Source organism: Falco peregrinus, chromosome 18 (genome assembly GCF_023634155.1).
Source record: "Falco peregrinus isolate bFalPer1 chromosome 18, bFalPer1.pri, whole genome shotgun sequence".
NCBI lineage: Eukaryota > Metazoa > Chordata > Aves > Falconiformes > Falconidae > Falco > Falco peregrinus.
In genome coordinates, this window is record NC_073738.1 from 5467499 (window position 1) to 5495173 (window position 27675).

Here is a 27675-nt window from a genome sequence, read left to right on the forward strand (position 1 = left end):
ATCGCAGCCGTGGGAAGTGGAGGGTAAGGGGATGAAAGATGAGCAGTGTGGGTATGTCTTTTGCAGTCGGCTTCTTTTTGAAGTAGTGTCCTTGTAGTCCTACAAAATGGGGTTTTTTGGAAACAAATAAGGAACAGAATCAGGCTGTAGTGATTTTGGACTGTAAATGCATCTGTAATCTCCGTCCTGATAGCAGCTGACTCCCTGGTTTAGCTCACAGGGAACAGAATTTAATCACAGTTAGATTTATATTCTCTAAACCCAATGGTGACTATTAACAGCGTTATCTTTGTTTCTACTGAAGAGTGGAAACAGACACTCCGGCTGTAACTCTAGTAGTTTATGCTCGTAAGCTTTGCTCCATTTTGTCTGCCTGTTTCTTAAAATATGATTATAAAAATCAGGGAGACACAGGGATTCAAGGCCGAGTCAATGCATCTCCCAGACCCCAGTGTCAGGCTGAAGAAAGTAAGATGGTGTTTGCTGGGAGTGCGTGGCCACCTGGCTGATTAAAGCAGCTATTGCTGTTCACGCCGTCAGAGTAATTTACCACTTGAAATTTTACGGTAAACAGGCTGCAGCAGAAAAATACCGTATAGCTCCTCGCAACGGGCACCTTCTCTGTTCAGTGGGTCCCGCACAACAGCCCTGTCGAGCGAACCCTTCGCAGTGCGTCCCACCGCAGCAGGCGTCTCGATGCCGGTGTCAGGGATTTAATACCCTTCCTCCGAGTCGTCACGCGCTCTCACTGCCTTTATGCTTTTCCACCCTGTTCTCACTGCCTGTGCGGCACTTAGGCCTGTGGAGCTGAGAGCTTTCTCCCTCCCAGTCGCTCCCAGTGGTGCTACTGGTTTTGGCTGGCCTGAGCCTGCCAACACCTGGGCCAGGGGATGGCAGCCAGCGTGCCCAGCAATTATCGCTCATCACACAATGCTTGCCATAACGAATCATAATGAAAGCAACTCGGGAAGACCACCACTCTCCACCGTTACCGTGAAAGCAGAATTGGGGTGCGGAATGCTTACCTGGTGGGTGAGGCTCCCCGCAGGTGCTGGTGCTGCCTGGGGCAGCAGTGCATGCGGCTGTGGTCCTCTGGGTCCAGAAACACTCCTCTTCCTTCTCACAGCGATGGTAAGGGCACGCTCAGAATGCCAAAGGAGACCCAAACGTGCGGCGTTTTGGGTGGTTCCACGCTGGAACCGCCACCTGCAGTTGTACCACGGAGGCCAGGTCAACCCATGTCTGCTCCACCCGTCACCAGCGGGGGGGGGGGGGGGGGGGGGGGGGGCTCTGCCTTTCGGGAGCATCACAAACACGCCGCGCTGCCCTCAACACCATTCCGGAGACTTCCAGGCATCACTTTTCATCCCGCCTGTGCCGTTCCACAGGATAAATTAGCGGTCACTGTAAGGTGCACAGGGAGCGATGCTCTGCGGGCAGGGATCCCTGCGGAGCGAAAAAGCAGTTACAGGGCATGTAACGGGCTCCCGCTGCCCTGGGTGCAAGTCCGTACATACTGGAGGACTAATAAGTATCTCTAATGTATAATGTGCACTAATTGCATTATACTCTGATGGTAGATAATGAAAGAGGATACGTTTGGTGATTAATAGAGAAGACCCCTGAGATTCAGCTGTTGCGCTCCTCAAAATCCTCCTGTCCAGCTCTGAGGGAAGAGCTGATACTGAGATGTTGAGCTCAGAGCATGCTTAACCCTTAGCAATGATTAAGTAACAATTTTTAAATTTTATTTCTTCTAAAAGAAGACCAGCTTGCCACCGACGGAGCTCACAGGAGTAGCCTATGGAAATTCGCCTGCGCCCGGGTTATTGGCAGCCAGTTTGGTTTCTTTCTGCTCGCTTGGGAATTGAGAAGACGTGCCAGCTGCAGGGACCGCTCCTCAGGTTCATTGTACGGCGTTGCAGAAATGTGCCATTAACGTGAGGCTTTCTGACCTTGCCATGTCGATACAGAAAGAGTCAGGTTGCTGAGGCTGGTTTTTTTCCCCAGGAGAAGAGCTTTGAAGTGAAATGTGGGTTTGTGAAGCTGCTTTTAATTGACTTACCCTGACAGAGTGTCCAGGTGTGAGGATGTTACGAAGCAAATGGGGATAATGGGCCTCATGTCCCTGGCACTGCAGCTGGGGCAATCAGCCTCATTTCGTTAATGAGTGAGTTCCCATGTTCTTGGAATCGTGGAAAAGAGGGGAGAGGAAGAACGTAACATCCAGAAATTAACACACTTTTCTCTGCTTTTACAATAAACAGCAGGTTTCCATCCTCCAGGTGTTTGCATTAGCCTCTTGAGATGCTAACCCTCTTCTTGGAACACTCACTGTGCGTTTGCTGCCCAAAGCAAAGGCTAATTGGCATCGAAGGGGAACGCTGTCGCTGCAGGCTCCCCCGCAGGGGAACCCCCCAGCATCCGCTGCTGTTTAATAACAGGGCACCAAAAAAAGCATTTGTCAGAGCATTTAACCAGCATTGCAGTAATGACTTCCCCAGCCTGTCAATGTAGCACTGTTAACCAAGCATCTTAGTTGACAACTAACATAAAACATTTTAGGGAAAGACCCAATCCTTTGTGACTGCTGCATGGAGAAAGTGGTCATTATTGTATGTTCGCTCTTACACTTGTATTTCTTAACCTAAATTCGGCCATAATGCTGTGCCATTTTCTGCCTAGACTTAATCAGAAACTTCCATGCAATTATTTTCCATGATTTTATGATGCTAATAAAATGTTTTATCCGTGCGTTGCTGATGAAGAGACTGTGAGAGAGACAGAAGTGAAGTGATTTGCCCTGGCAAGGCAATAAGAGATCTGTAGTCAGATATGGACCCCAGAAGTGAAATTACTCTATCCAGTTTTAAGTACCAGCATCTGAGTTACTTGTCTAGACTTGCTTTATAGTCAAGAGGAGAGAAATAAGAATAATTCATTTCATCATGAGCTAAAAGGCTAAAATAGGTCAGACAAAGAGCGCCTGGGAAGCATCTCCTTCTGTTGATTTATGAAGGAGCTCGGGGTGATGGGCTCACCAGGAGATGTCTCCGGTACTGACAAATAACATGGACGAGTTGAACCTGTCCAGGCTACTCTTCTAACCAGTATGCAGAGTTTTGAGGTGGATTCACAAATTTTCTTTTCTTGTCCAGGAAAGCTGAGGGAGGAGGAAGATGCCCTCAGTGCTGTTGCCTGCACACGGCTGTTGCGTGCTGGTGGCATGTCCCTGTGGTCACCACTCAGCCTGGAGCCGGGTAGGAGCAGGCTCTTTGCGCTGCTCGGGGAACTTCCAGCATGTGGGCCACCTGAGTGAAACAAAGCATTTAGATCTTCACCACTGTTCGTTGACACAGAGGAGGCTCTGAGCTGCTTGTGGCTCCTCGCTGCTGTGCAGCTGTGTGGCTAGCTGCGCTCACTGTGACTTGCCCTCCGATGGGGACAGCAGCTCGTATCTCCCCTTCCGTAGGAAGAGCACAAGCAGCAAGGACAGGAGTCACTGGCAGGATGACGGAGGAGACTCTCCTTGGTAGAGAACTTTGGAGGGATGCCCTGCCACACGCAGGACGTTTCCACTGCGCAGAGATGCCAAGCTGTTCTGGTGGATGCTGCGGATGCGGTGTTATCCTGAAATCCCAGACATCTGTGGCTGGGTTTCCAGGAAAGCTTGAGTGTTCAGGTATGGAGAGAGACCAACAGGTGTCTGGCATCTCGGAAAATCAGGGTGTTGGCGCCTCGTTCAGCGATGGCACCGCTGGGCTGACCCGGCTCTGCAACCCAAGCTTGGAAATGCTGCGTGAGGAATCGCTGCTCTGCAGTACTGTCCTTGGGACACCGCAGCCTTATCAGGCAGCTCCTGCTCATGGACTTCATGAGAAGACACCTAATAATCAGGGATCTCACCAAAAAATAGTAAGGGAGAGGTAGTGGTGGCTCCACCATTGAGGTTGAGGGCATCTCCTCATCTCTTCCCTCCTCTTCCAGATCTGCACACCAAACGTGTCCCCAGAGAAGGGCTCCCGGCGTGGATTAGCATGCAGCAGGGATCCAAACACAAGTATGCATCCCTAATCCAGCGCGCCCAGTTGCCATGGTTTCTAGCAGAGCTGTCTTTGAATACAATTCGGTGGAGGTATTTTGCATTTTCCTTTTTCTCTCGGAGGCATGCTGCAAGCGGAGACTTTCCCTACACAAAATTAATGTTTTTATATATTACCCAGCAAAATGATAGAGCGTATACATTAGAAAAAAATCAGGTGGTGGTTTTTTTTCATTTTGGTGGAATGTTTAATCTGATTCACAAATAACAATCCCCAGTCAAAAGATAATTAATTTAGAAAGTTTGGAGGAAAAGAAGTCTGTGAAAATTATATTTATAAAAATTCAGGGATACAATAAACAGCGTTAAGTGGAGGATGGGTCCTTACGTTACACATCTGATTCTTCAAAATGATCCACACTTAGCTCCTCCATACGTAGCTCACTCGGTTGTTCTAGCACATGGATTAGTCGTCTTCCTCTCTTATGTTCCAAGATTCTGAAAAGCTCTTAAATTACGCTCTGCTTTACTGTTAGCTGAAATGATGGAGTGTTCACCAAAATTTGGGCCACGTCTTCAGTGTTTTCTCTGCATTCGTGTGGAGTGGATTTTACTCAGCGAAGCAAACGTGTTGTTTGAACTCAAGGCGAGGCAAAATAAGGTGTTTACGATTTATTTGAATCCTTTATATACTTAGGCAGAAAATGAAAAGTAATGCAGTGCCCACTAGCCCCTTGTGGGGACGGGGATGAAATAATCCGATGTTCACAAGCAGTTGGCGGTCCATGGCAAGCCCAGCTCTCCAGGTGCAGCAGGGAGCTGAGCGCTGCTGCTTCCAGTAGTATTTGCCATTGCTTTCCTGTGGAAATTACCTCTCTTAACATGTTTTTCATGGCTCCAGAGTGCCGGTCTTTCAGCTTTCCATGTACTGTGGCTCACACTGGGCTTTTCCAGGTGCCCCCAGGTACAGGGACACGCCGGCACCTGGCGCAGCAGCAGAACCAGGAGGAGACATCGTCATTTGTTGCTTTGCTGTCTCCAGCTGCTGTCCGCTCATCTGCACTTGTGCAAGGCCTGTGCTGAGTTACTGTAATTAATTATCAAATCACCACGGGATCTGGTGGTTGAAGACTGTTTCCACAGCTCTGCGTCTGGCAGAAGCGTGGAGCGTGCTAGAAGCGGTGCCTTGCCTGTGGTGTGGGGCTGGGCTTCGTCTATCCCTGTAGCGTAAGAACAACAGTACAATGTTTCTTGCCCTTTTAATTTACTCCTCAAGCGGACCATCGTGAGTGCCATATTTTTGAATCGCGGAGATGAATCCATCATAATGTTCTCTAGTTAATTGGAGGGGCAAACGCAATCTGTTCACCAAGTGGGAGAGACCTGATTGAGTGCTGACTCTGAGTATCCAACTTCCAGGCTTCCCGTATGACTTCCAGAATTAAGTTTTCTGCTTCCATGACTTCTAACCTAGTACATTTTGAAACATAAAAAGAACGGGCAATAGCTCAACAGAATGAATATGGGAAACTTACTTTATGCAAGTATCCACATCTCCGGCATCTCTAAATGTTAACGCTAGTCTCATACAGAAATACAGACCTAAAAAATAAATTACTGAAGCTGTTGGTAGCAGGTTGGGTAGCTGTTATGGGGACTCCTCCAAGCATCAGAAGCAATGCTTGTGGAGCACGGGGTTGGGGACTGGCTGCCCACAGAAGAGAGGGAGGCTTGAACTGGTTGGTGCGGTGGCTGTGTCCCCAGCAGCGTGGTGAGGTGGCTGAGCTGCAGGTTTTTCCTCTGAAACTGGGGCAGGGGTGCAGCTGAGGGTCCGTTGGCAGAGGAGGGGCGGGAGGCAGACTGTGAATTGTGACAGATGAGATGGAGAGCAGATGTGGTCGCTGCCACCATAAAGGACATCGTTAGAGCAGCTAGATTTAACTGGCTCGTTAGACATGCAACCTAAGCACTCGGCTGCAGAGCGGCTTTGGGGTGTATTTAGTGCCTTGAGTTACTGTCCTCATAAAATCTTTTCTTCTGGACTGCAAACTTCTGTGTGCCGTACCTTTTTTGCATCTCAGTGGAAGAAAATATTCACGGAATAATCCATTCTGTGGCACTGAGCCACTGAGAAGAGGGAAGTGGAGTTAATCAGGGGCATTATCAGTGCTGACCGAAGAAAGAAGTGTTGCTGAATTTCTTCCTGTTATTTCATTTCCCAAATCTTAAGACCCACTTACAGAGCAAAGCCAACTTCCAGCCATCCAGGAGAGAGCAGCCCCTGACTTCGTGTTCCGTCTTGCTGCTTACATGGGCATTTACTCCTGGTCAGAGCAGCAGTAAAACACTCCCAAACCACAGCCCCTCTTCTTCTGTAACCCCATTTATTTTGAATTACGTCAGGGCGAGCGAGAACAGAAAGTGTTACCACCACTGGTGTTTTGAGGTCTTCTCCGTGTGTTAACTGCATAGTCACTGGAGAGCTTACTGAAAGGCGGTGTTAGTCATTTTACCCATCCAACATATTTATTAAATACGCTAGCAGTCTTTTCACATTGCTCTTGGACAACGCTGCTTTTCTCTGAATATAAAGTAATCTGTTCCTGGCAACCAGCAGATTTTCAGAAAAGCCTTATGAACTGAACAGAGACAAGGGAATTGCGTCTTTACTCTCTCGAGCTGTTTTTTTAAATCTCATTAAGTCAGGGCCTGTAAGCGTTCAGGAAGGCTCTTTTTCTCCCCTTTATCCTTCCTTTTATGTTCTGTATTTTTAAATCGCTGTAAGTGTCTTTTGTTACCTTAGATCTGAAGGGTGCCATCGGAGCTGTCTGGTTGTCCTCTTCGCTGCTTCTCTTGGCAGTTCCCGGTGCTGGCTGCCGCTGTGGCGTGTGACGTGTAGCGTGGATGCTCCGTGGGATCAGCTGCCACGCTGGTGTCCCGGGTACACGGCAAGAAACCCACCCTCCGCACCAGGCCACGTGGGTGACCTAGGCCAGGGCATGCACTCCCCATCCCTGATAAAATACAGGTGCAGCATGGTTAGCACCTATGGAATTTTTAACAGGTGGCCTTGAGAAGTAATGAGATGGGGGTTGCGAGCAGGGCTGCAGCACAGTCTCAGTTTCAGCCGAGCTGCGTCAGTGAGGTCACGGCTCTTCCATCACTGGGAGTCACTTGAAGAAACTTTCTACCTGAAGGATACGGCTGTGGGCGCCGTTAATACCACCAAAGAGGGGTAAGGAGCTTTCCAGCTCATTCAGAATTAGGAGTCATTAAGCACAAATGCTCAAAAGCATCTCTTATTGCTCGAGTTCTTGTTAACTGCGGTTTGGTCCTCTCTGAGCTGCATCTCGTGGAGGCTGGAGGGCCAAGGACGAGGGGCAGGGCAGCGCCGGCAGCATTTGGAGCTCATGATCCTGGAGCACATCCCTCTAGATGCAAGCAGGATTGGAGCTGTGCAGATGGTATTGGTTTTACTGGTGTTCAGTCACACCCTAGCAATGAAGAAACATCCAGCGAGCCTATTGATTTTATGAGATGTCAGAAACTTTGAAGTCCTCCATCGCCAAGATGCTGTTACTTAATTTAAAATTGCTCTTAAGGATAGGCCAGATGCCGTTAAGTGATTCCATTTCTGCTTTTCAAGAGCTCACAGAGTGGTTCGTGCAGTTCTTGAGCTCGCCTTTACACACATCACAGGTTTGCTGCTTTTACTGCTTAGTCTGCACGAGGCTGCGGGGAGTGGTAACGAAGCGCCGAAAGTAAGGACGATGCCTGGATATGGATTTTTTTGTGCAGCGCTTTCTCTCCTGTAAACCAGAAATAGTCAGTCTAGCACTTCTGCTTGGCAACAATAACATCATGATTGAAATCTTAAATTCCAGTCGGGTGCCTTTCTAAGAGACCTGCCTCAGTGGAGCGGGGCTTGGCGCGTGGGTCTGCAGCGCAGGTGTCTGCCAGCGGCGTGGCTGGAGCCCATCGGGACCGCGCTTGGCTTGTAGGTCTGACCGCTGCACTGCTGATTTTGAGCCTTCTCATCTGCACTATGAAAAAGGAAGCTTGGCTGATCATGTATAGCCCCTTTTAGTCTAGAAATCTCACGGTCGGTGCCCAGAACGGCGGGTTTCTAACTTACGGTTGAGACCATTGGGTGTTGCTCTGTGTAACGAACAGCTGTGATTACAGTACGTGTGGGTCCGTTCCATTAAGACAGCTGTTGGGTGAAGAAAGCAAGCAGCAGCCGTGCTGGCACAGGTTCCTTGTCCCACCGGGAGGCGTGTCTGTGGTTCCCCAAAGCAGCCAGGATTGCAGCACACCGCTGCTGTGTCCTCCGTTACTTCTAGGCAAGGCGATGGTTTTCCATCACATGCTCCATAGCTTGTCTGGATGCAACGAGATCTGACCGGAGGGGTGGAAAGATTTTTCTTGGCTTTGAACTTGACTGTCCCAGTTAGCTCAAAAAATTAAACCCGTCTTTAATTCTGTAGGAAAGAATATCACGTGCTTAGCAGTGCTCCCTTTTTTGTTTGAGTTTTCTTGTATAATGTTAATTCCTTCCAAGTTAATTCGCAATTATAACATCAGAGGGAAGCTATGTTACAAAAATCAATAAATCAGTTTTGGTGATTAAATTTCAAGAGGAGCTCACTGAGCTGAGCTTGGCCTTTCTGCCGTCCGGACAGGCACCCTGCAAAGGAGGCTCCCGGCTTTGTCAGAGCAGACATGATTCCCTGTGCTGAAGTTATAAAATTGCACTCGGCAGAGCTGAGTGAAATATGAATACGCGTCCCTTGGAAGAGCAGATTCACTGGGCACGGCATCAAATCTCTGGATGTTGGAATGGTTTCATGGGGTTAGCTGGGAGAAGGGAGATGTGGGTGTAAATCAGGGAATCTGGACTTTGGGAGGTTCAGAAGTAAATGGGACTGATTCTCGCTCATTTTTTTTTTGCCTTTTACTCCAGTAGTGCAATGCCTTAACACAGAGTAATTTTACACCCTTTTAAATCTCTTTTGCTTTGCCTCAGGGATAGAACAGTATAGATGAAGCACGGATCTGGGAGCTTTCAGTATTTTCTTTCGTGTTTCCCCATGCTCCGTCACAGCTCTTTGGTCACTCTGGTATCGCATTCGTGACACCTTGTCGCCTTCCATCCGTGGCCCGAGGGATGAGGGATGTGCCTGAGGTACCAACTCCCTGCGTCGCCTTGCTCTGCAGCCAGAGCTCTGTGTGCCTCTGCTTCAGGTGAATAAGGGAGCCGACGCGTAGGGACCGCTCCGCTGAGTCCAGCATCCCCCCTTGTGCCCACCGACAGCCTGCCCGTACGTTAGCCTTGCTACATGCACCGCCTGGTGCTGTGCAGGGGCTTGGCAGGATGGAGATTCATTGTCATGGCTTGATACATACACGTATGTGCACATCCCTGCAGGCACCCCTGCTCCTTACAGGAGCCTGCAAGAGCAGGCAAAAGCTGCTGGAATTGAGCGGGCAGCGTTATTAATTTTTCACAAAAAGAAATCTTACATTAAAAATAGAAAAAATTCTGATGAGAAACTCCGCAGTGGTGAAATTCAAAGCAAATCATTTTACTGAGCTCCTTGATGTAGAAATCATTACTGCCATCCTCTGCTGTATTGGGGAAAAAAAAAAAAAAAGAAAAAGAAAAAAAGCCTGTTCTGTTGTAGTCTGGTTTAGCATGCAATTAACGTTGACAGAACAAGTGACTGCAAGTATTTATCAACAAGCCCAAAGCCAAGGTCTGGGAAGCATTGCAGAGGTAATGTATTACTCATGAATACTGTACTTTATTCTGGAATAAGTTCATACATGCCTTATTCATAACAGCCGGAGCCATGCATGTGATTAAATGCAGGTACGTGCCCTACCAGTGGCAGCTGAGGAGCGATTTGGAAGCTCACTGGGGAACCTGGGCTCATGTCTCAGGCAGGAGCTGCTCTTTGCCTCTTGCTGCAAAGAACAGGCACGTTAGAAGTTTCTGGATCTTCAGTTCATGTTTAGGGTTGATATACTTACGGCTCCATTCAGAGCCTTCCCACACATTTTCAGAGTTCTCCATCAACAAGCCAACAGCTGGTATTGCTCCTTTTCGGCGGTGGGAAGGACGGCGGCGGGGGGATCGGGCTCACCGCAGCCGGCCGGATCGCTTTCCCGGGAACAGAAACGGGCTGACGGCTCCCAATGAACTCGCACCACTGACCTCTTAGCGCTAAACGCGTTGGCTCGTCTCCAGGCCCTGAGCGCAGCGTTGTGAAGCCGATGAGCTGTCGAGATGCACCGAGTGTACCAGAACGGTTCCGGGTTTGCATAATCTGGCGGAACGGGGATGGATGAAATCTGGCAATTGCTGCGCGGCTTGACTTGCGGCTTTGTCTGGCAGCACTCAGGCCGTGGTCCATAGCCACTTGTTACCTCCTCATCTGTCCTGCCTTTCCGTGGGCATTCCTGGTGGTTAATCAGTGTAATGAGCAACGTTCTGCTCCCACTCCAGAGACGGGGAGCAGAGGGCAGGAGCGAACGGGAGGTGAGGCAACAAGCTGTCGGTAACTTACGGTGCTACAACCCCTTCCAAGGCCCTTCTGTTTTCCCAGCTCTGTATGTTTTGTGCCTCCTGTGGGTGCTGCCTGGAGCATCCTCACAGCACCGGTGCGTGGAGACCGGTGGCACTGCCCCGTGCCCAAAGGCATCCTGCCTCACTTGAACCCCCCAGCTGAGGCATCGGAGCTACATCTTGGTGGGCAGCGTCACCATCAGGAGGAGCTTCTCCAGCGGTGGGAAGCGTGGAGCTGTGGGATCCTGACGTCGGCATCTCGCCGTGTGCCAGCCCAGGGTGTGGAAAGGAGCTCGACAGGCAAAAAAACCCAGATCTTCAGTTTCTTTTTACGCTGAAGTCACCCAAAGAGTGAATCATTAGAAACATTTCAGACAGCGGTTTGTGATTTGAGTTGATGGCGCCCCTCTAAATTTAGTTGTATTTTGGAGAGAGGCACAGTAGCGTTACTCACCAGTGAAAGCGTTTATTTTATTACATGGAAATGGGATGCGGAGCTCTTCCACCTATCAAGACCTGGCGATCAAGTCCTGCCTCGTGAGAACAAGGCATTTTGTTTTCCATCCCGCTCCTCCTGCAGGCACGTGTCCTCACCCTACCGACACCGCAGGGTCTGGCGGAGCAGCGCTGGGCTCCGCTCGAGTGATCGGCGTGTGAGCAGCCCGACGGAGCAACACGGGCAGGCACGGGGGTTCCTCGGCGAACACCGGGCCCTGGCAGCACCCATCTTCCACTTTTATTCTGAGTTTTATCTCAGACAGGGGAGATAAATCGTTCTCCCTAGATGTGGATGCGCTGGTAAATCCCCACCGTTGTGAAAACTTCTGTAGTATTTACTTGACATCTGGCCATCCTGAGTACTTCTCTGCCTTACCAAACGGGGATGAGCTAATAACATTCCCTGTCCTTAAAAGCCCTTTAAAGCCGCAGTTGATACCATGTTTTATTTTCTTTGGCTGGAAGGGGGTTGATTCCTTTTACGTGTAGTCACATTTTTATTTAGTTCCAGAAATGAAGTGGGTTTACAAGAACTCCCTTGGGTGCACCCAGGGACTTGAGGAGTATAAATGTAGTGGCAAACCCCAGAAAACTGCAGCTCCCCAGAGCCCTCGGTGGCCTCGTCCCCTGCTTGCTGTGCCCCCCCAGCCTGTCCCCAGCCCCCCCAGAAGTGTGTGTCCATACGGGACATTTTTGCACCGTGTGTGTTTTGTGCTTGTGCAGAGAATCAGCTTCTCGCATCTTTGGGAAGACTCAGCCACGTTGAACTTTTGGCGTTACAAGCTCGAAGTCTGTTACGTTTAAAAATGTCAGTAAAAATCACCGTTAGCGAAGGAAGTTATTGTGTCTTTTATTACTTTTTGCCCCAAACAGGGCTCTGTGTGTGGATCCGTTGATTTGCTTTGGTTGTCAACCTGGTTGGTCGTTGCCAGAAGCATCTTTATTACTGGAAAAGCTGGAGAATGTGTTTAGAAGGAGTTTTACGTGGAAAAAAAGTTGCTTCACTCTGCAGGACGTGTCACGGGTTGGGGAATGTAGCTGTCCTTTAAAGGATGTTTTTTTCAAAGAGTGGATATTTTAAATAATGTCATTTTCTAATGACTTCAGGATTGGTGGCATGCTTTCAAAGTGCGGTTCTCCTCTGCAAAATGGCTATAAAAGTTGCACTTCAGCTTTCATGCAATTGTCCCTCTGGTGTTTCCAAATTTACGTCTGCTCTTGAAAATATATTGTTTTATTTTTGCTGTCCTCCAGTGTTTAGGGGGGTTTGGAGCTATCAGTGATCAGCAATAATTAACGGATGCAATTAGTCAGTGATTTATAAGTGAGAATTAGTCCAGCTGTTTTCCCAAGCTGGATGAGGTTGAAGGCTTAGCCAGGGCAAAAATTGGTGTCTAAAGTTGTTTTGTCGGTGTAACAAGCAAACACTAACATACTTTTCCCTCTGCTTTTAGGAGCGGCCACACATTACTTGCCTTCTGGTTTTCCCGTCAAGAAGGAAAACTAAACCGACAGCAAACTATTGAACTGGGACATCACATTCTCAAAGCACATATTTTTAAGGTAACAAAAATTAAAATGGAGCCTTATGCCAACCTCATCTGCCAGCGCTGGCAGCGTTCAGGCTCTTCTTGGTTTAGGGTTGCTGTAAGTGTGATTGCTTCGGGCTGCCGAAACGTGTGGAAGTGAGCTTTAGAAAACTGGCAATGGGATGTAAGAAATCCTTGGAATTAAACCGTCCTTCAGACTGTAAATTCAGCAGATAGCCTCCTTACCTAAAATTACTCTTCTACCATGTAAGATGAGTCCTGTAACAACACCTAGGAAAAAAATGAATCTTCTTAAAGGAGTGGTTTTGAAGAATCCAACCCAAAATTGAGGTTGTAAAGGGAAACTTGGGTGGTCATTAAAATCTGGCGGGCGGGCCATTTTACACCTCACACAGACATTTAAGACCCGGATGACTGAAAGGCAGGCCGGGGTGCGAGCATCGATACAGCCCATCAGCTGAGTGTCATTCTCGTGCCTGCTGGCCCGTATGCCGGAGGATGGAAGCGAGGGGGTGGGTTTGTCAGGTCACAGCAAATACAGAATTTCTTCAAAGTGTCAGGACCTGTGGGTGCTCAGCACTGGTAAAAACGAGGCTGTATTTTTGTCTGGTCTGTATGTGATTTTATAGAGTTAAGAACTACAGCTCTCCACTGTCCTAGAGCAAACGGATAATTTCTGCCGCATGTCGGTCCTGTTGGATGTGTTTCTGGACTTCCCCGTGCCAAAGCCATCACCAGGTGTAGTAGCAAAGCCTCCTCGTTTGGGAAAGGGACAGCTGGAGCCCAAGGGACGAGCCCCAGATCCATGTGTTACCCAATCGGTGTATAATTTTCAAATTTTGCATTGCGATCCCAAGGCCACATCCAGCAGTGAGTTTACCAGTCAGCTGCCCTTCACGTCGAAGTCTGGTTCCAGATCTTTTCATTTCACACTTCCATGGCAGAAACAAATAACAGGGTTTCAGGCTCTAAGCAAATGACAGTCTTCGTTAAGTGGACAAGTTGCCTGCAGATTCCAGATTTAATTGAGCAATTTTTACAATAGTAGAAAATGCCAATTAGCGTCTGAAAAATGTCAGTGCAGCCTTCTGTTTCTGATCACTTGCAAAATCTTTGGGTTTGCAACACAGCGGTGAGAATGGTATGTCCCGGTGACAGATCAGCCTAGCAGTGCGTTAGTTAGGAGTACCATCAAATTTGGGAAGGGTTTGGATTAGAGACACTGTAAAACTTAGTCTTTCCCTTTTCCTTGAATAGGATCATTATCACTCCTTTTTTTAACGAGTGTTTACCGAGGATTTGTGAGTGTTTACTGAGTGAGACAATAGCTGCGTTCGTGTTTGAAGGAGGCGTTTGTGTTTGAAGGAGGTGTTGAGCTGGAATATCGCAGACCATATCTAAGATCTCAAGCATTCTTTAAAGAAGAGGCTTCCACGAGCAGGCGCACAGGCTCCTTCTCCCCCCACTGCTGGCCGGGTTTGTCTCTGACCAAGCAGTTTGTTCCACTCAAGCTTTAATTCAGCCCGACCTTGTGCTGGAGCCATCCCCATACCGTGCGGGTCCTTTGCCAGGCAGGGAGCGTGGCAGGGCATCAGTCCCGTGTGCTTTGCTTGAAGTTGGCATCTTAGAGCAGCAGCTTGCCACAGACACCGAGATCCTGATTTTGAAGGTACTCACGGAGGCCTGGTGCCGTGGTAATGGCGTTTTATTTGCCCATCACAAAGACAGGAGAGGATTACCAGAGGCCTAAAGCGTTTGGACCAGCCAGGGAGCACCGAGAACTGGGTATAGAGACAAACTCTGATTAAACAGTGCGGAAAACTTATCTGTCCTTCCGCAGCCCCCATCAGGGTGAACCCGTGGGTGCCTTGTGCAAGGTGACGATGGGACACCTGGAATTCCCAGCTGTGGAAATACAGCGATGCACTCGCACAGGGGGATGATGTGACACACGGGTGGTAGGAAGCCTTCACACTCCCCTCCTCACGTGATGGCTGAGATCTGCTGGGTTTCTTTTTTAAACACAAACATCCTCAAACAGTTTAGGGGGGGGAAAGAAGTACAAGTGGTTTAGTTTTTTGAAGCAATTACCAGTCTTAACAGCAGCATATGGAAGCCCAGCTCAGAAAGCCTGGCATGGAGTGAAAGGGCAAGAGATGTGCAGTAATGATACAAGACCCAAACTTCAGGCTGACGTGTGTTTTGCAAATCAACCGAAGAGAAGGTTTTAATTTCATCTTAAATTAGTTAGCTAAAATGTCAGTAATCCAGAAACAGGTATCCCTCATCCCCTCATTGAGAATGTAATGACAATTACAGGCAGAAGCGCTCACTTTGACAGCTACGGGTATGTAAAGGTGTCTGATGTTCCTTGAAAAACAGCCTTATAAAGATCTTGTGTCGAAGCTGCCGACGGCCAAATAGTGGAGGAAGCGATAAATAAGAAATTGAGGAGGCTGATGACTGCATACAAAAGTGCGGAATGAAAATAAGCGAGCCTGTTTGGAGCCTGGGGTTGGGGGGGGTGGCAAAGCTGTTCAGATGAAATGTGCATGGTCAGGCCGTGCCTTGGTCCTGTGTCAGAAGGTCCCAGTGAAGTGGAAACCACTGGTGAAGGTCTTTGGGTTTGGTGTTGGGTCAGGTTGGGATTTGCTTTCGCTGAAGGATTCAACCTGCTTCACAGGTCTGGGCAGAGAAGGGAAATAGGAAAGGAAGATACAATCCGTAGAGTGAAAAACAGTGCAGTTTTGTTTCAGCAGCTAAATGGTAATGGTGTTGAATACATTTATTCTTTAAAGGATAAATGTAATCTTTCATGCCTTGCACCAATATCTAAGTATATACATTCTAATGTACAGCAGTTATGGTTTTTATAGCGTGTGTGATTGTCTTCAGATGGCTGTTCTGACACATGCTCTTCCCCTTGCCTGGTGGTGACTCCAACGGTTTACTTATGGGTTTGATAGTATTATAACCATTTTTAAATTATTCTAACCATTTATTGTAAAATTGTTTTCCATTTGTCCAGTTACACTGAACTGAGTTCATTGAAATCTAATATCAACTTCTCACGTCCTGTATTGTGTCATTTCAAAAGCGGCGTTTAACGGTGGCTGAAATTCCTGAGCAGTTTTTCTGCCTCTTAACACAAGCAGATATTTTTCTCTATTCAGCTGCCTGAATTTTGAAGGAGACAAGCGCAGGGAGTTGTTATTTATAAGAGCTTGTCTAATCTGTTGCTTCTTTTCACGGCAAAACCATTTTGAGTGACAAATCTGTCGATGGCTGGTGCGATGCTTCAGAATATCTTTCACATGTAGATGTTAGAGGTCCGCAGCCGAGTCCAGCAGTGGGCTCAGATGATGACTCCTGCACATCTCCCTTGAGAGGAAACAAATCTCACCTTTTTGGTGGCGGTTTTCTTCCCGCCGCCCCACGGCAGCCGTGTCCGCCTGTCATACAAAGGGATCACAAACCGAGATGCGATCCTGCAGGCAGAAATGCCCACACGGCGTGCCAGGAGGTAGAAATCAGGGTTGGCATATCAAAACACAACTAAAAGATGTCTGTGCGGTTTCCATGGAAACAGCAGAATTCGATGGTGAATCGGTAGCAGAACAGCAACAGACGGGGCGTACCTGCATCGCTCCGCAGAGCACAGCAACTCGTGGCTGGAGGTGCAGACCCCTTCCCCCCCGCTGTGACCACGCTGTTTGCTCCCACCTGCCGACAGGGCGATCGCAGCTCCTGTGACAGCAGGGAAACGTGCTTAACGCAGTTCCGTGCACTGCCAGTTAGCATTGCTGGAAAACGATGTCACACCTTCTATATATTCCGTATAGCCTGCTCACAGGTGCCAGCCAGAAGGTCGGAGGTGGGCTGGTTTGAGATGGGAATGCTGGGCTGGGCTGGGCCTGGGGCTTCCTCCGTTTATCTTCCTGCGGGAGGATTGCCATCCAGTTGAACTGCGTGAATAGTAAGGAAACTTTGTGAATCAGTTCTGCCCAAACAATGTGTGCTTTATTTAAAAAAAAGGGGAAAAGCAGCACGCTGTGCTCCTTGGCGTGACATTTTCTGAGGGTGTTGAATGGATTCAAGTTGCTCACAGTTCGATCCTGCCCTTCCCAGACCTTGGAGGTGGCTACAGTACCTTAGCAAGTGATTTCCTACAAGCTTACTAATTCACTGCAAAGGTTAGATGTGGCAAATTGTCACGTTACCTTGAGTAGAGCTGTTAGTGTCTTGAAATTCTTTGAAGTCCAGAGACCCAGGAGAATCTGCCCGGTGTGTCTGAGCATGTCTGTAATCTTGGATCTAAACTGTCTTCTCTTTTTTAGGGGCTGAGTAAAAAAGTTGGGGTATCTTCCTCCATCCTACAAGGGCTTTGGATCTCCTACAGTACTGAAGGTCTTTCGATGGCTTTGGCATCTCTGAGAAATCTCTACACCCCAAACATAAAGGTACTGCAGGAAGAGGAGGAGGAGGAGGAGGATTTGGAGAAGGAGGAGGGGGAGGAGGAGGAAAAGGAGAGCTGGGGCGGTTCTGAGCTCGCAGAAGCTGGTGGCGATGTGCAGTAGCCATGCATGGTGATGGCTGTGGCCGCCTGCGCGTGGCCGGGGCCGGGTGGGCAGTGCCCAGCATCTTGCCGCACGTTCCTCCTGAGCTGGGGAGAGGCCGGTTGGTTCAGCCGGGCTTTGGGTACCCTCCAGGGTGACCCTCAACTCCTCTGCCTTGACCAGGGATCTCCTCCTCACTGCAGCGAGGGGGTGGTGAGCTTGCACCTGTGCAGAGCAGTTCCCCTGCGGTTTTCCTCCCCAGAGATGTGGGATGCGGCAGGCGGTGCTGGAATGTGACAGCCCCGTAACAGGCTCAGCCTTAGCCGGGCACTGGCTCGGTGGCGACACCGATCTCAGCACCACGTGCTCCCTGCGGCAGCTCAGGCCCTTTGTGCCCGCGTGCCTTGGTAGGGCTGCACGTGTTGGGTTAAGTGACTTCAGCTGTGCAGCAGAAAGCGTTTCAGGCAGTGATGCGCATTTCAAAGTGTACCTCGTCAGGAAGGGGGTTTGCCCTAGCTCCCTTCTGTACAGATGAGGTGAGCCCGGTGTCTGTCCCCCCGTCCCTTCCTTGCCACCCTCCCCAGCATCAGGCAGAGCCTTTGCCACCGCTGCCGGGTGCCGAGGGAGCCGGGCAAGCCGGGGGCGCAGCACCGTAAGCAGAGCCAGCCCTGCAGAGGCTCCCGCGGGAAGGGTGGTCCTGTCCCACCGTGGCTTCTGATGTCCCAGCCCCATGGGGGGGATGCTCTGGCCCCAGTGTTGCAGGGTGGCTGTGGTGACTTTGCTCTGAGACGGAGTGAGGCAGCACCCTTCAAACCTCTTACCTGCCGTTCAGGGGAAAGGTTAAACTGTTCCTTCTACCAACAATGGGACCATATATTTGATAAGTGGTTTTATTCAGCATTTTATATCCTTCGCTATTTGCTTGGAAGTGTGCAGGAGGCCCGGGTTTACCCTCTGTTGTTGTCCTGACAATAAACTAATGTCTCCCCATAAAGCTCAGCATTGTAACAGGAGCTCTGCTTTCCCTGCGCAGGTCAGCCGGCTGCTGATTTTAGGAGGCGCAAACGTGAATTATCGAACTGAAGTTCTGAACAACGCTCCCATTTTGTGTGTCCAGTCTCACCTGGGTTACACAGAGATGGTGGCTTTGCTCTTGGAGTTTGGGGCCAATGTAGACGCCGCTTCAGAAAGTGGCCTGACCCCCCTTGGGTACGCGGCCGCTGCTGGATTTCTGAGTATCGTCGTGCTGCTGTGCAAGAAACGGGCCAAGGTAAAGTGACCACGTTCCTCTAAAAGCTGATGTAAACTGTTCCACGTTGGTGCAAGGCAGGGCACAAGCTGCAGTCGGGACACGTAATGCCAAAGGATTGCCTCCAGCAGCTGAAGCCAGGGTGCTGCTGCGGAGGGTTGGCTTTTCTGCTAAAACGCGGCGGCTTTGAGAATCTTGCCATGACACCAACTAAGTAACTCCTGAGAGTCAGTAATTAGCATTCTGGAGTTCAGGTCTGAGGTAGGAGCTGCCTAATCAGCACCACACGGGTGGCCTGCAGAAGGATGCTCTGGGGAAGTCCTTGAACCTCACGAGGTTGAAGTGGCAGCGCTGCTTTTGCAGCACGGGGCCCTCTTTAAATGTCTCCTTGAGACACGTTTCCCCAAAACTTCTATCAGACTTGTCGTAGAAAAATACCCTTTGTTTAGCTTTGTGGTGGGTGTTTGGAGTTTTAATTGTATATAATGAGTCAAGCTTAAAGATTTTGTTGAAGAAGAAAATTGTGCTGATTTTTGAAGTGGATCCTCCTGGAAACAATTTGTGGTTTCTCTGTATGTTTAGCTTCAGTTCAAAACGCAATATATGGGTTTGGGTACTCTTGGTATGAAAGTCAGGAGGGATGGGAGGGCGGGGGGGCGTGTAGATCTTGCTGTGCTGTCTGCAGTAGTGCGAGGACAGTGCGGAGGAAAAAAAGATTTCTGCTTTTGTTGGGAGAGTTGGGTGACTCGCTGGCACTCAGTGGTAAGCAGCAGCATTCCACCTCCGAGAGCAGGAATATTCGGGCAGCGCAGTGCAACGCAGAGGTCCTGCCACTCGTAGCTTTCCTTGAGTATCCCGGACTGTGTGGAGGGGACCAGCTGGGTTTGGTTTGAAGGGTGAGATGTTTGATTCTGGCATAGAAAACTGCAACGCTGATTGCTGCATAAGTTGAGAAATAAGAAATACATTAATACATTATAAATATTAATGTATTATGAGAAATATTTCCTGTATGTATGATATAACCAGTTAATATTAGTAGAATATATTCCTAAAATAATTATTTCTCATATTTATAATATGAGATATAATAGGTTGCAGAGCACTGCAAGAGTTAACCAGCAGGAGGATGGTAGCTGATCTACCTGTCCTGTTTTCTCAAAGTTACTGGACTTGGGATAGGACCTAGAAATCCCAGCTGATGTCTTCAGGCATCAAGTGAAAACCATGCCCTGTCCTGAGAACCCACCTGACGAGCTCCTGCAGGCTCAGGCGCTTCTGTGGCTCTCAACAGAAACCGTATCTAGAAAAGAAGCTGGTTTGCCCTTTGTGGGTTTGAATAAAGGAGATGATATCAGCGTGTATGATTTCAGTCTGCAAGAAAACACAGTTGCTGGACTTTGGGACACAAAGGGAAAAATGCTTTTGCAGCCTTTGAGTCTGAAGAAGATGGAAGAAAGCTTAAAAAAATAGTGGTGTTACCCAAAGCAAACACTTGTGGCCATGAGGATGCCTGAGCCTGGGGCAGAATTGCTGTGGGAAGGGTTGTTTTCTGGTTGTGGAAGGGATAGTTTACCAGAAAAATGCACATGTGGCATTATTTTGAAAGTGGGGCTGGAAACACTGAAGAAACAAAGGCATTTTGCTGGTGATTTGGCTCAGTTGTATTTTGTCATCTCTTTTCAAGGTGGATCATCTGGACAAGAACGGTCAGTGTGCTCTGGTCCACGCTGCGCTCAGAGGACACCTGGAGGTGGTGAAGTTCCTGATCCAGTGCGACTGGACCATGGCTGGGCAGCAGCAGGGCGTGTTTAAGAAGAGCCACGCCATCCAGCAGGCGCTGATCGCCGCGGCCAGCATGGGCTACACCGAGGTGAGGTCTGCCAGCACCTCTGGGGGGTGGGGAACCACCACTTGGCTGTGGGTCCTGGCCAGAGTGTTGACCAAAGAGGGTCTCGGAGCCAGAGTCAGTGCCTCCATCCTGCTCCTCCTCCCCTTCCCATCCCAGGCAGTGGGATTCCCACATCCCTCAGCAGGCGCTGGGGTCTGGGTGGGCATCCAAGAGGGAAAGCCCAACAAGCCGTCAGGTCGCTGGAACAAACATTGAAGCAGGGGGGATAACCAGCACGCTGCTTACGCCGCTGCTGGGGCAGTGTGAGACCAGGTGGCTTTGGACTGTGTGTTGGGGGAGAGAAGAGTCAAAGAGCTTCGTCCTGTCATACTGCTCAAGATTTGCCATGTGCAAGATGATGTATAGAATCATTTTGGTTGGAAAACACCTTTCGGATCGAGTCCAACCATAAACCTGACAATGCCAGGTCCAGTATTGCCGTCGGTCCCCTCAGCAGAGCCCCAGCACCTGCGGCAGTTGCTGCCCCTTCCCCTGAGGAGGGGTCCCATTTTACCCAAACACCCTCCCCCCAGGGGCACCCGCTGCACGCACCGGGTCATCTGTACCAGAACAGATACGGTCGTAAGGAACCGACACTACAAAGGCTCGTCACCTCTGGTGGCAGCAAGACCTTTGGGTGGGTCTGTGGGGTTTTTTTGCTCGTCCAGGGCAGCAGGTTTGGTGGTGGATCGCTGGAGGAATACTTACTGGAGCTCGGGGGGGCAGGCAGAGGCTGTTCCTTTCCCTCTGTATTCAGAGGAGCTCATGTTGAGATGTCAGCCATTTATAGATAACGCATCCCAGTTCGTGAGCTGACATGTCATTTTGTTTTAGATTGTCTCCTACCTGCTCGATCTTCCAGAAAAAGACGAAGAGGAGGTGGAGCGAGCACAAATCAACAGCTTTGACAGCCTCTGGGGAGAGACAGGTGATTTCTCTAGATGCAGTGGCTTCGTCTTGCGTGTTTGTGTTTGTATTTATGGGCTCCCCATCACCTGGTGCATCCCTCGGCTGTTCTGATGAAGGGAGAAGGATCAGCTCCTCTGCTCTGATTTCAGGTGGTTTACATGAGCCAGGGTGGAGCTTGCACTCAGCTTAAGTAAAACAGACAAGTTTGAGTTTTGAAAATCCTGAGCTGCTGCAGCCCCTGGCACTTCTCAGGAGTGTGCAGGCGTGCAGCATCTCTGACAACCAGACCCCTGATTTCTCTGAAACATCTCACGTTACGTGAGAGGGACACAAAATCCTGCTCTTTCTCTCTTGTTATTGGGCATATTTATCCAAAGCATCTCCCTGCTTCTCTCTCGCCTTCCCCATTACGTGCAGCACCATGACTGTTAAGTTATCCATTGATTTTCTGAAAACTTCTCATTATTTAGTACCTGGTAATTAAACCGATGTCTGTTTGTGCAGTACTATATTTTGGTATTAGTGGGTATAACACAGAAGCCTTGCTTTCCCAACTTCTACTAAAACAAAAGCAGCCGGTCACCCCTTCCACTCCACAGACACAAAACGCGCTGTCGTCTCCGTTTCTTGAGATACTCAAACTCGCAGCCGTTAGCTTTTAACTCCAGTGACCTCAGAAATATTATCCACCGCCTTTTGTACTCAACTCACTAATCTACTTCCATCACTGGGAATGTTCCTGTCAAGTTAATACACCAAGGGAGCGTTCCTGTCGGGGTAGTGGGTGCTGACGTTGGGTCTGTCACCTTTGTTTAAGAACGACACGATCCAAGGGCACAGGCGGCGGTGGGCACATGGCTCGGTCCTTGGTGGGGCTGTGTCTGCTTAGAAGGGGGCGAGGTGGGGGGGGCAGGGTTGTGTTCTGAGCTGGTTTACCTCCGGAAAGGTACGGTGTCTAGCAGAAAGTATTGCCCCTGAGCTGTCAAAAGGACAAGGAGAGAAGGATGAGCTGCGCCGCCGGGGGTGCCCGGGCTGCTCTGTGCCCCGCGCAGGGTGGCAGGGACAGAGTCAGCTCCTGCGCCCACAGGGACGTCACGGAGTGCCGGGGGCGTTGTGCCGTTGTTGGCAGAAATAAGGGCAACATATACAAATGAGCAATTAAAAGTGCCCCTAGGGTGTCGTGGGAGAAAAAGGGAATGGGGAATGGAATTAGCCAAGTGAAATGGCTGAGCCTCGGTAACGGGAGAACGGCTTCGCCACCGGTGAGCTCACGGTCTGCAGTGGTGACCAGGCCAGGGCCATCCGGAATGTTCTCTGCTGTTTGGCTCCTGAGGACCATCATGTAAATAGGATGGTGATCCAGGCACCTTCCGAGTTAGATCGAAAGCTGCTGAGATGTCTCCCTGCAAAGTAACCTCGTGGGCAGCATCAGACGCTACAGATACTGCGTTGGGATAGTCCTGGGCTGCCTGGATGGATCTGGCAGAGCCTGGTATAAAGCCGGGGCCATCTGACCCTGCCCATCGCTGGGGGTCTGCCTTTGCAGGTCACGCCATCCCGCTCCCTCCTGCTCAGCCCTGCGCTCCAGGCTGGAAGTGAGCACCACGCTCATCTCCCTGACACCATCCAGCTCTTCTTGTTGCTCTTTCCCTCTGTCCTGGGCTGCTCTGCCGTTCCTAGCCTGCCCGATGCCCCCAGGACTCTTCAGCAGGAGCCTTTCCCACCTCTGTTGTCCCCCTTCCCACACCTCTCCTCCCAACAATGCCAAAAGCTGGGCTCACCCAGAGGTCTGGGAGTGGTTTCTGAGTAACTGGGATAGGTGGGAATGTGAATTTGTGATTCACAAATCACACACACACTGAGGAGCCGTCTCAAAGGATGGGGTTTTGTCCCATTAAAATTGGTGGTAGGGAAAACGGGAAAATGAGCAAAACCAAGCCAGCCACTAAATTCAGCAGTCTTCTGTCCAGGCACAGGCAGGACAAGTTTATGCGGATCTACAGACTCCCTTTTAGATCGTTTCTTGATCATTATTATTATTATTATTATTTTCCCCAAAGTAAAGAGCGAGTTCAGTTAAATTTGAAGAGAAATGCTGGTTTCAACCCAAAAATAGCAATCTGCTCTAAAAATCTGAATCATGTCTTGTCTGTTTTTTTGATACTTGTTGCTCATGTGTCTAATCTTCCGCAGAGCAGAGCTGCCTGCCTGCCTTAGTGATATCAGCTTGATACCATCCCCGTGGCAGTGCCAAGTGACATCGTAAGTTTAGGAATTGCTGACAGCAGACTAAAGCCGACTCCAGATGGAATATTTCTCCCAGGGACAAGACTAAGATCAAAACCCAACACAAAAGTATCTGAGTCACTTGTAATAACTCCGTCAGAGTTGGAGGTGCAAGGAACGACCCCATCAGGCTGCCTTGGGCTGGCTGCCAGGCTGGGGAGCAGGTACACGTGCCGTGTAGGGCGACTTAATGATTCCTTGTCCAGATAAAGTTGGTTTTTCCTCTACGAGAACGAGTCGTGTTCTGCACAACAGCCGAGGCAGGATGCACCCTTGCAGATCCCTGGTGTCGGAGACTGTGGCTCATCTGGACGTTGCTCGCTGATGGAGGGGAGCATGCCCACACCTGAAACTTGTCTCAGGTTTTGGTTGAGCTGTGTTTTGAGAAATGCAGCAACTGTTTTATGGCCTTTATGCCAAGACTTTGTTATTGCACTGTGAGTTGTTCTCCTGGCATTACATCCTCATGGAAAAGCTGCAAATGAACGTTTTCCAGCCCAGCATCCTGGTTGCTGTGCCTTGGCTGGGCTTGGTGGGCTTGCCTCGCTCATGCTGGGCCATAGGAGCTCTCTGGCAGACAGAAAAACTTCAAACAAAGCATTTCCATTTCTCTCATTTCCTCTCATCACCTTTCCTTGGCTTTTCCAGTCTCCTTTCAACACACAGGCAGAGCCTTACCTTGTGTTGTGGGGTTTTTGGAGACTAATGGCTGTTGTAAGGCACGTTGGTGACGCCAGAAACAGGCTGCTGAGTCCCTCTAAGGAGTGCTGAAAGGCTTAAATAAGCAGATACTTCTAGAATTTTTCCTGAAGTAATTTAATTGAGCTTTTGGGCTTGGACAGTTGGACACCAGCCACAGGCTCAAGGTGGGCAGCAGTGGAGCTGGAGCTTGGGGATGTCAGAAGCCACTTTGGTCCGAAGGCTGGAGGTGCAGGGGTGGGTGCCTGTGTTGGGAGCAGCGGGGGCTGTCGGGCTCGTTGCAGCTGGAGGGACTGCAGCGGGTCATCTAGTCCATCCTTCTGGTCAAAGTGCAGGTGCCGGTGAAGCCTGGTGTGCCTTGGTGAGTTGGTCCCCCAGGGTCCAGCTGCACCGAGCTCCTCTCACCCCTCAGAGCATTTCCCCATTTCTGAGAATGGATGTTTAGGTATCTGTGCGTTCTACGAGACGAGCTCGGGTAGGTCTCTCTCAGCAGGCAGCAGAAATCCAGCACATCGGTGTGGAACCTTCCTGAAGCAGCAAGGTGTGACCTGCTGATAGCACAGAAACTTTTGAGCTCCCCTTGGGCTCTGCAGCTTGGAGCTGCAGAGGACGGACTGAAGCTACCAGTTGCTTTGACCCTGAGGAACAGAGTAGCGGAAAGATGTGTCAGTGCGGGTAGAGCGGATGGCAGGGCAGGGTGGAGGGGTAAGGGTATGGCCGAGGATCAAATCCTCCTGTTTCAGTAGTGTCTTTTCCAAAGAACATTTCATGACAAACACCAAACACCCAGGTGCTGTACAGTATTTCAGTCTTGCAAATATAAGTCATTTTGACGTGAAACACCTCAAATTAACCTGCAACATTTCAAGTGCGGGCAGGTTTAGAAATAGAACCCAAAAGCCCTGCATACCGACCCCTCTGCCGTGCACATTACGCGCAGTCCTCCTTCTATATTTGTAGCTTACGTTTAAAACCCACATGGATCTGATTATAGATTTTGCAGAACGTTCTGCTTGTGGCAGCGAGATGATTTTTCTTTTAACTCTTGGTGTCTCTCCACCCCAAGAGAAGAAAACTGAACCATAATGTGGAACAGAATAGAGAATTAATTAAATCCCCCAACATTAACAGTGTTGCAGTTGGAAACCCATCAACACCTCGTAATCAGCCATCCCACAGAAATGTACTTCAAAGAAAAAACAAGCTACGTCAGTTAGAAATAGACTCCCACCTTCTGCTCCGACTCCTACTGGAAGCAGCAGAGCATCGAGCCAGTGGAGCTGAGCTGGAGCGCACAGAAAGTTGGGGAGAGGAGGGAGGGACCACAAAGTCTAAAATTACTACCCAAGACGAGCCGAAGGCAGAGCCTGCGCCTGGAACTATTTTCAGTTTGAATGTGTCTTTTCTAACCCACCCATACTTTCTGAGTTAATGGAGCACGTTTTGTCAGGGAAGGACTCTCGGGTGCTGCTTCCACCCACCTGTGGTGCTGGGAGCATCTGTAATACTGGGAGCGAGAGAGAAGTTTGGGTTTGCACAAAGACCCTTGCTGGTAGGATCAGTCTTGGCCACAAACAAAGCCCAGAATTCGTGGTTTTCTGGGAGAACGGGTGAAAATTTTCATACCGGGTTTGCCTTCCAGTTGTTTCTTTGGTTTCAAAGATCTACGGGCTAAGGTGAGATACTGAAAAGGGGAATCCTCTGTCTGAATGGTGCTGCTGTGTGCTTGTTCAGACAGAGAAGACCCACAAATCTGCCCGACACCCAGGGTGGCAGCGATCTGTCCCTGCCTCCCGCTCGGTCCCGTACGTGTAGTCCCGGTGGAGTGAGCCAGGGCGGGTTGCAGAGGGTCTTGGCAAGACGGCACGGACCCGGAGAGCAGGAGAGCGGGGCTTTCTCTGGGTGCGTGCTGGGCACCCGGCTCGCAGCCTGCGGTGGGGAAGCCCGTGGGACGCCGGGGGGAGCAGGGAGGGCTCTCCATGACCAGGCTCTTGGTCCTTTGCAGCCACCCCGTGGGCACCAGCCGTGCATGCCTGTAGGCGATGGCGCGCTCATTGCAGTTCTCGCCCGGTTTCACTCGCGGAAAGTAATAAAAGCTGATTATTTCCATCCTATTCCATAATGTTCCAAGATCTTGCCGGGGAAGACTTGACCTTTGAAGTTAACTAAAATGACAAGAGCTCGAACTGCCCTGACCCAACCAGTTTTCTTTGCTCGTTTGGCCTGCCGGGAGGGACGTTTGGCATTTCAGGCTCCGTTGCTCCGGTGCCCAGCGGGAGGACCTGCCTCGGGACGGGGGGAGCTCCGTGGGGAGCGTGGCGCCTTCCCTTCACTGTTCTTCTCTCTCCTCCAGCCCTGACGGCGGCGGCGGGACGCGGGAAGCTGGATGTCTGCCGGCTCCTCCTGGAGCAGGGCGCCGCAGTGGCCCAGCCCAACCGCCGCGGTGTCATCCCGCTCTTCAGCGCCGTGAGACAGGGCCACTGGCAGGTGAGTGGCTCAGCGCGGTGCCTGGTGTCCGCGCTCGGGCCGTCCCGTGTGCCCGCCAGGATGCCGGGTGCAGGAGGCAAGCCCTGGTCTTCTGAGGAGTGATGGGAGCAAGGATGCTGATGCTTCATGCACCCGTGCTCTCACTGGCTGCGCGCAGCTTTTGCTTAAGTACTGTGTTATCTCACCGTTGGGGAAGCAAATGAGATGCTCTTGACTTAAAAGGTCATTTTTCCTGTCGTTACACCTCTGTTGCTCCTCCTGTGCCCTGACCTTGCAGCAGTAATCCCAGAGGGCACCATGCCCCGGGGGGTGAGTTTTCACGCCACGGGGACCGCGCTGCTCATCCTCGGCTCTGGTTCCCACCTGGTCTCTCCATACAGCGCTTGGTCTCGCTTTGTGTTGCAGATTGTAGACCTCTTGCTCACGCACGGCGCTGATGTGAACATGGCAGATAAGCAGGGGCGGACACCGCTGATGATGGCTGCATCCGAGGGGCACCTGGGCACGGTGGAGTTCCTGGTTGCACAAGGTTAGAGCACGCAGCTGGAAGCGTGTTGGGGACCAGCCCTGGCACGTCCCACCGCACTGGCTCCTGCACAGCTGGGGTCCGTCGTGTCAGGCTGGGGGCTGTAATCCTGCTGCTGGAGCGGGCAGTGGGGCAGGTTCTCAGCAACGTATCCAGCTTCTTGGGGACAGACTAGAGTAGCCCTAGCGTTAATCTTGGCCATGCGTTTTGTTGTCTGGTTGGTGCTCACGGCCTCCAAACCGCGCATTTGAGTTGGAAAATGATCTAATGAATCGCAGGTGCTTTGAGCATTGAGTTAAGAACATGCCCTTGAACCATGCTTGGAGCTTTCACCTTAGAGAAAAAAACAATCAACAAGTGATGCGACTGAGCTGTCAGCATCGCCACGGAACAGGCAGGCAAGGCTTGGCCGCA

The 27675-nt window shown here is 50.2% G+C and overlaps 1 protein-coding gene across 8 annotated transcripts in view; it reads left to right on the forward strand.

Annotated features, from left to right (window-relative positions):
* The window catches only part of TANC2 (tetratricopeptide repeat, ankyrin repeat and coiled-coil containing 2), a 247627-nt gene that overhangs the window by 200558 nt on the left and 19394 nt on the right, over positions 1-27675 (forward strand). For all 8 annotated transcript variants that reach the window (XM_055789873.1, XM_055789876.1, XM_055789878.1 and 5 more), the window contains 7 exons: positions 12563-12671; positions 16996-17118; positions 18248-18484; positions 20151-20336; positions 21189-21282; positions 26602-26735; positions 27141-27264. In XM_055789873.1, coding sequence (XP_055645848.1) covers positions 12563-12671; positions 16996-17118; positions 18248-18484; positions 20151-20336; positions 21189-21282; positions 26602-26735; positions 27141-27264 — 1007 coding nt within the window. The remainder of the gene's footprint in view (positions 1-12562; positions 12672-16995; positions 17119-18247; positions 18485-20150; positions 20337-21188; positions 21283-26601; positions 26736-27140; positions 27265-27675) is intronic.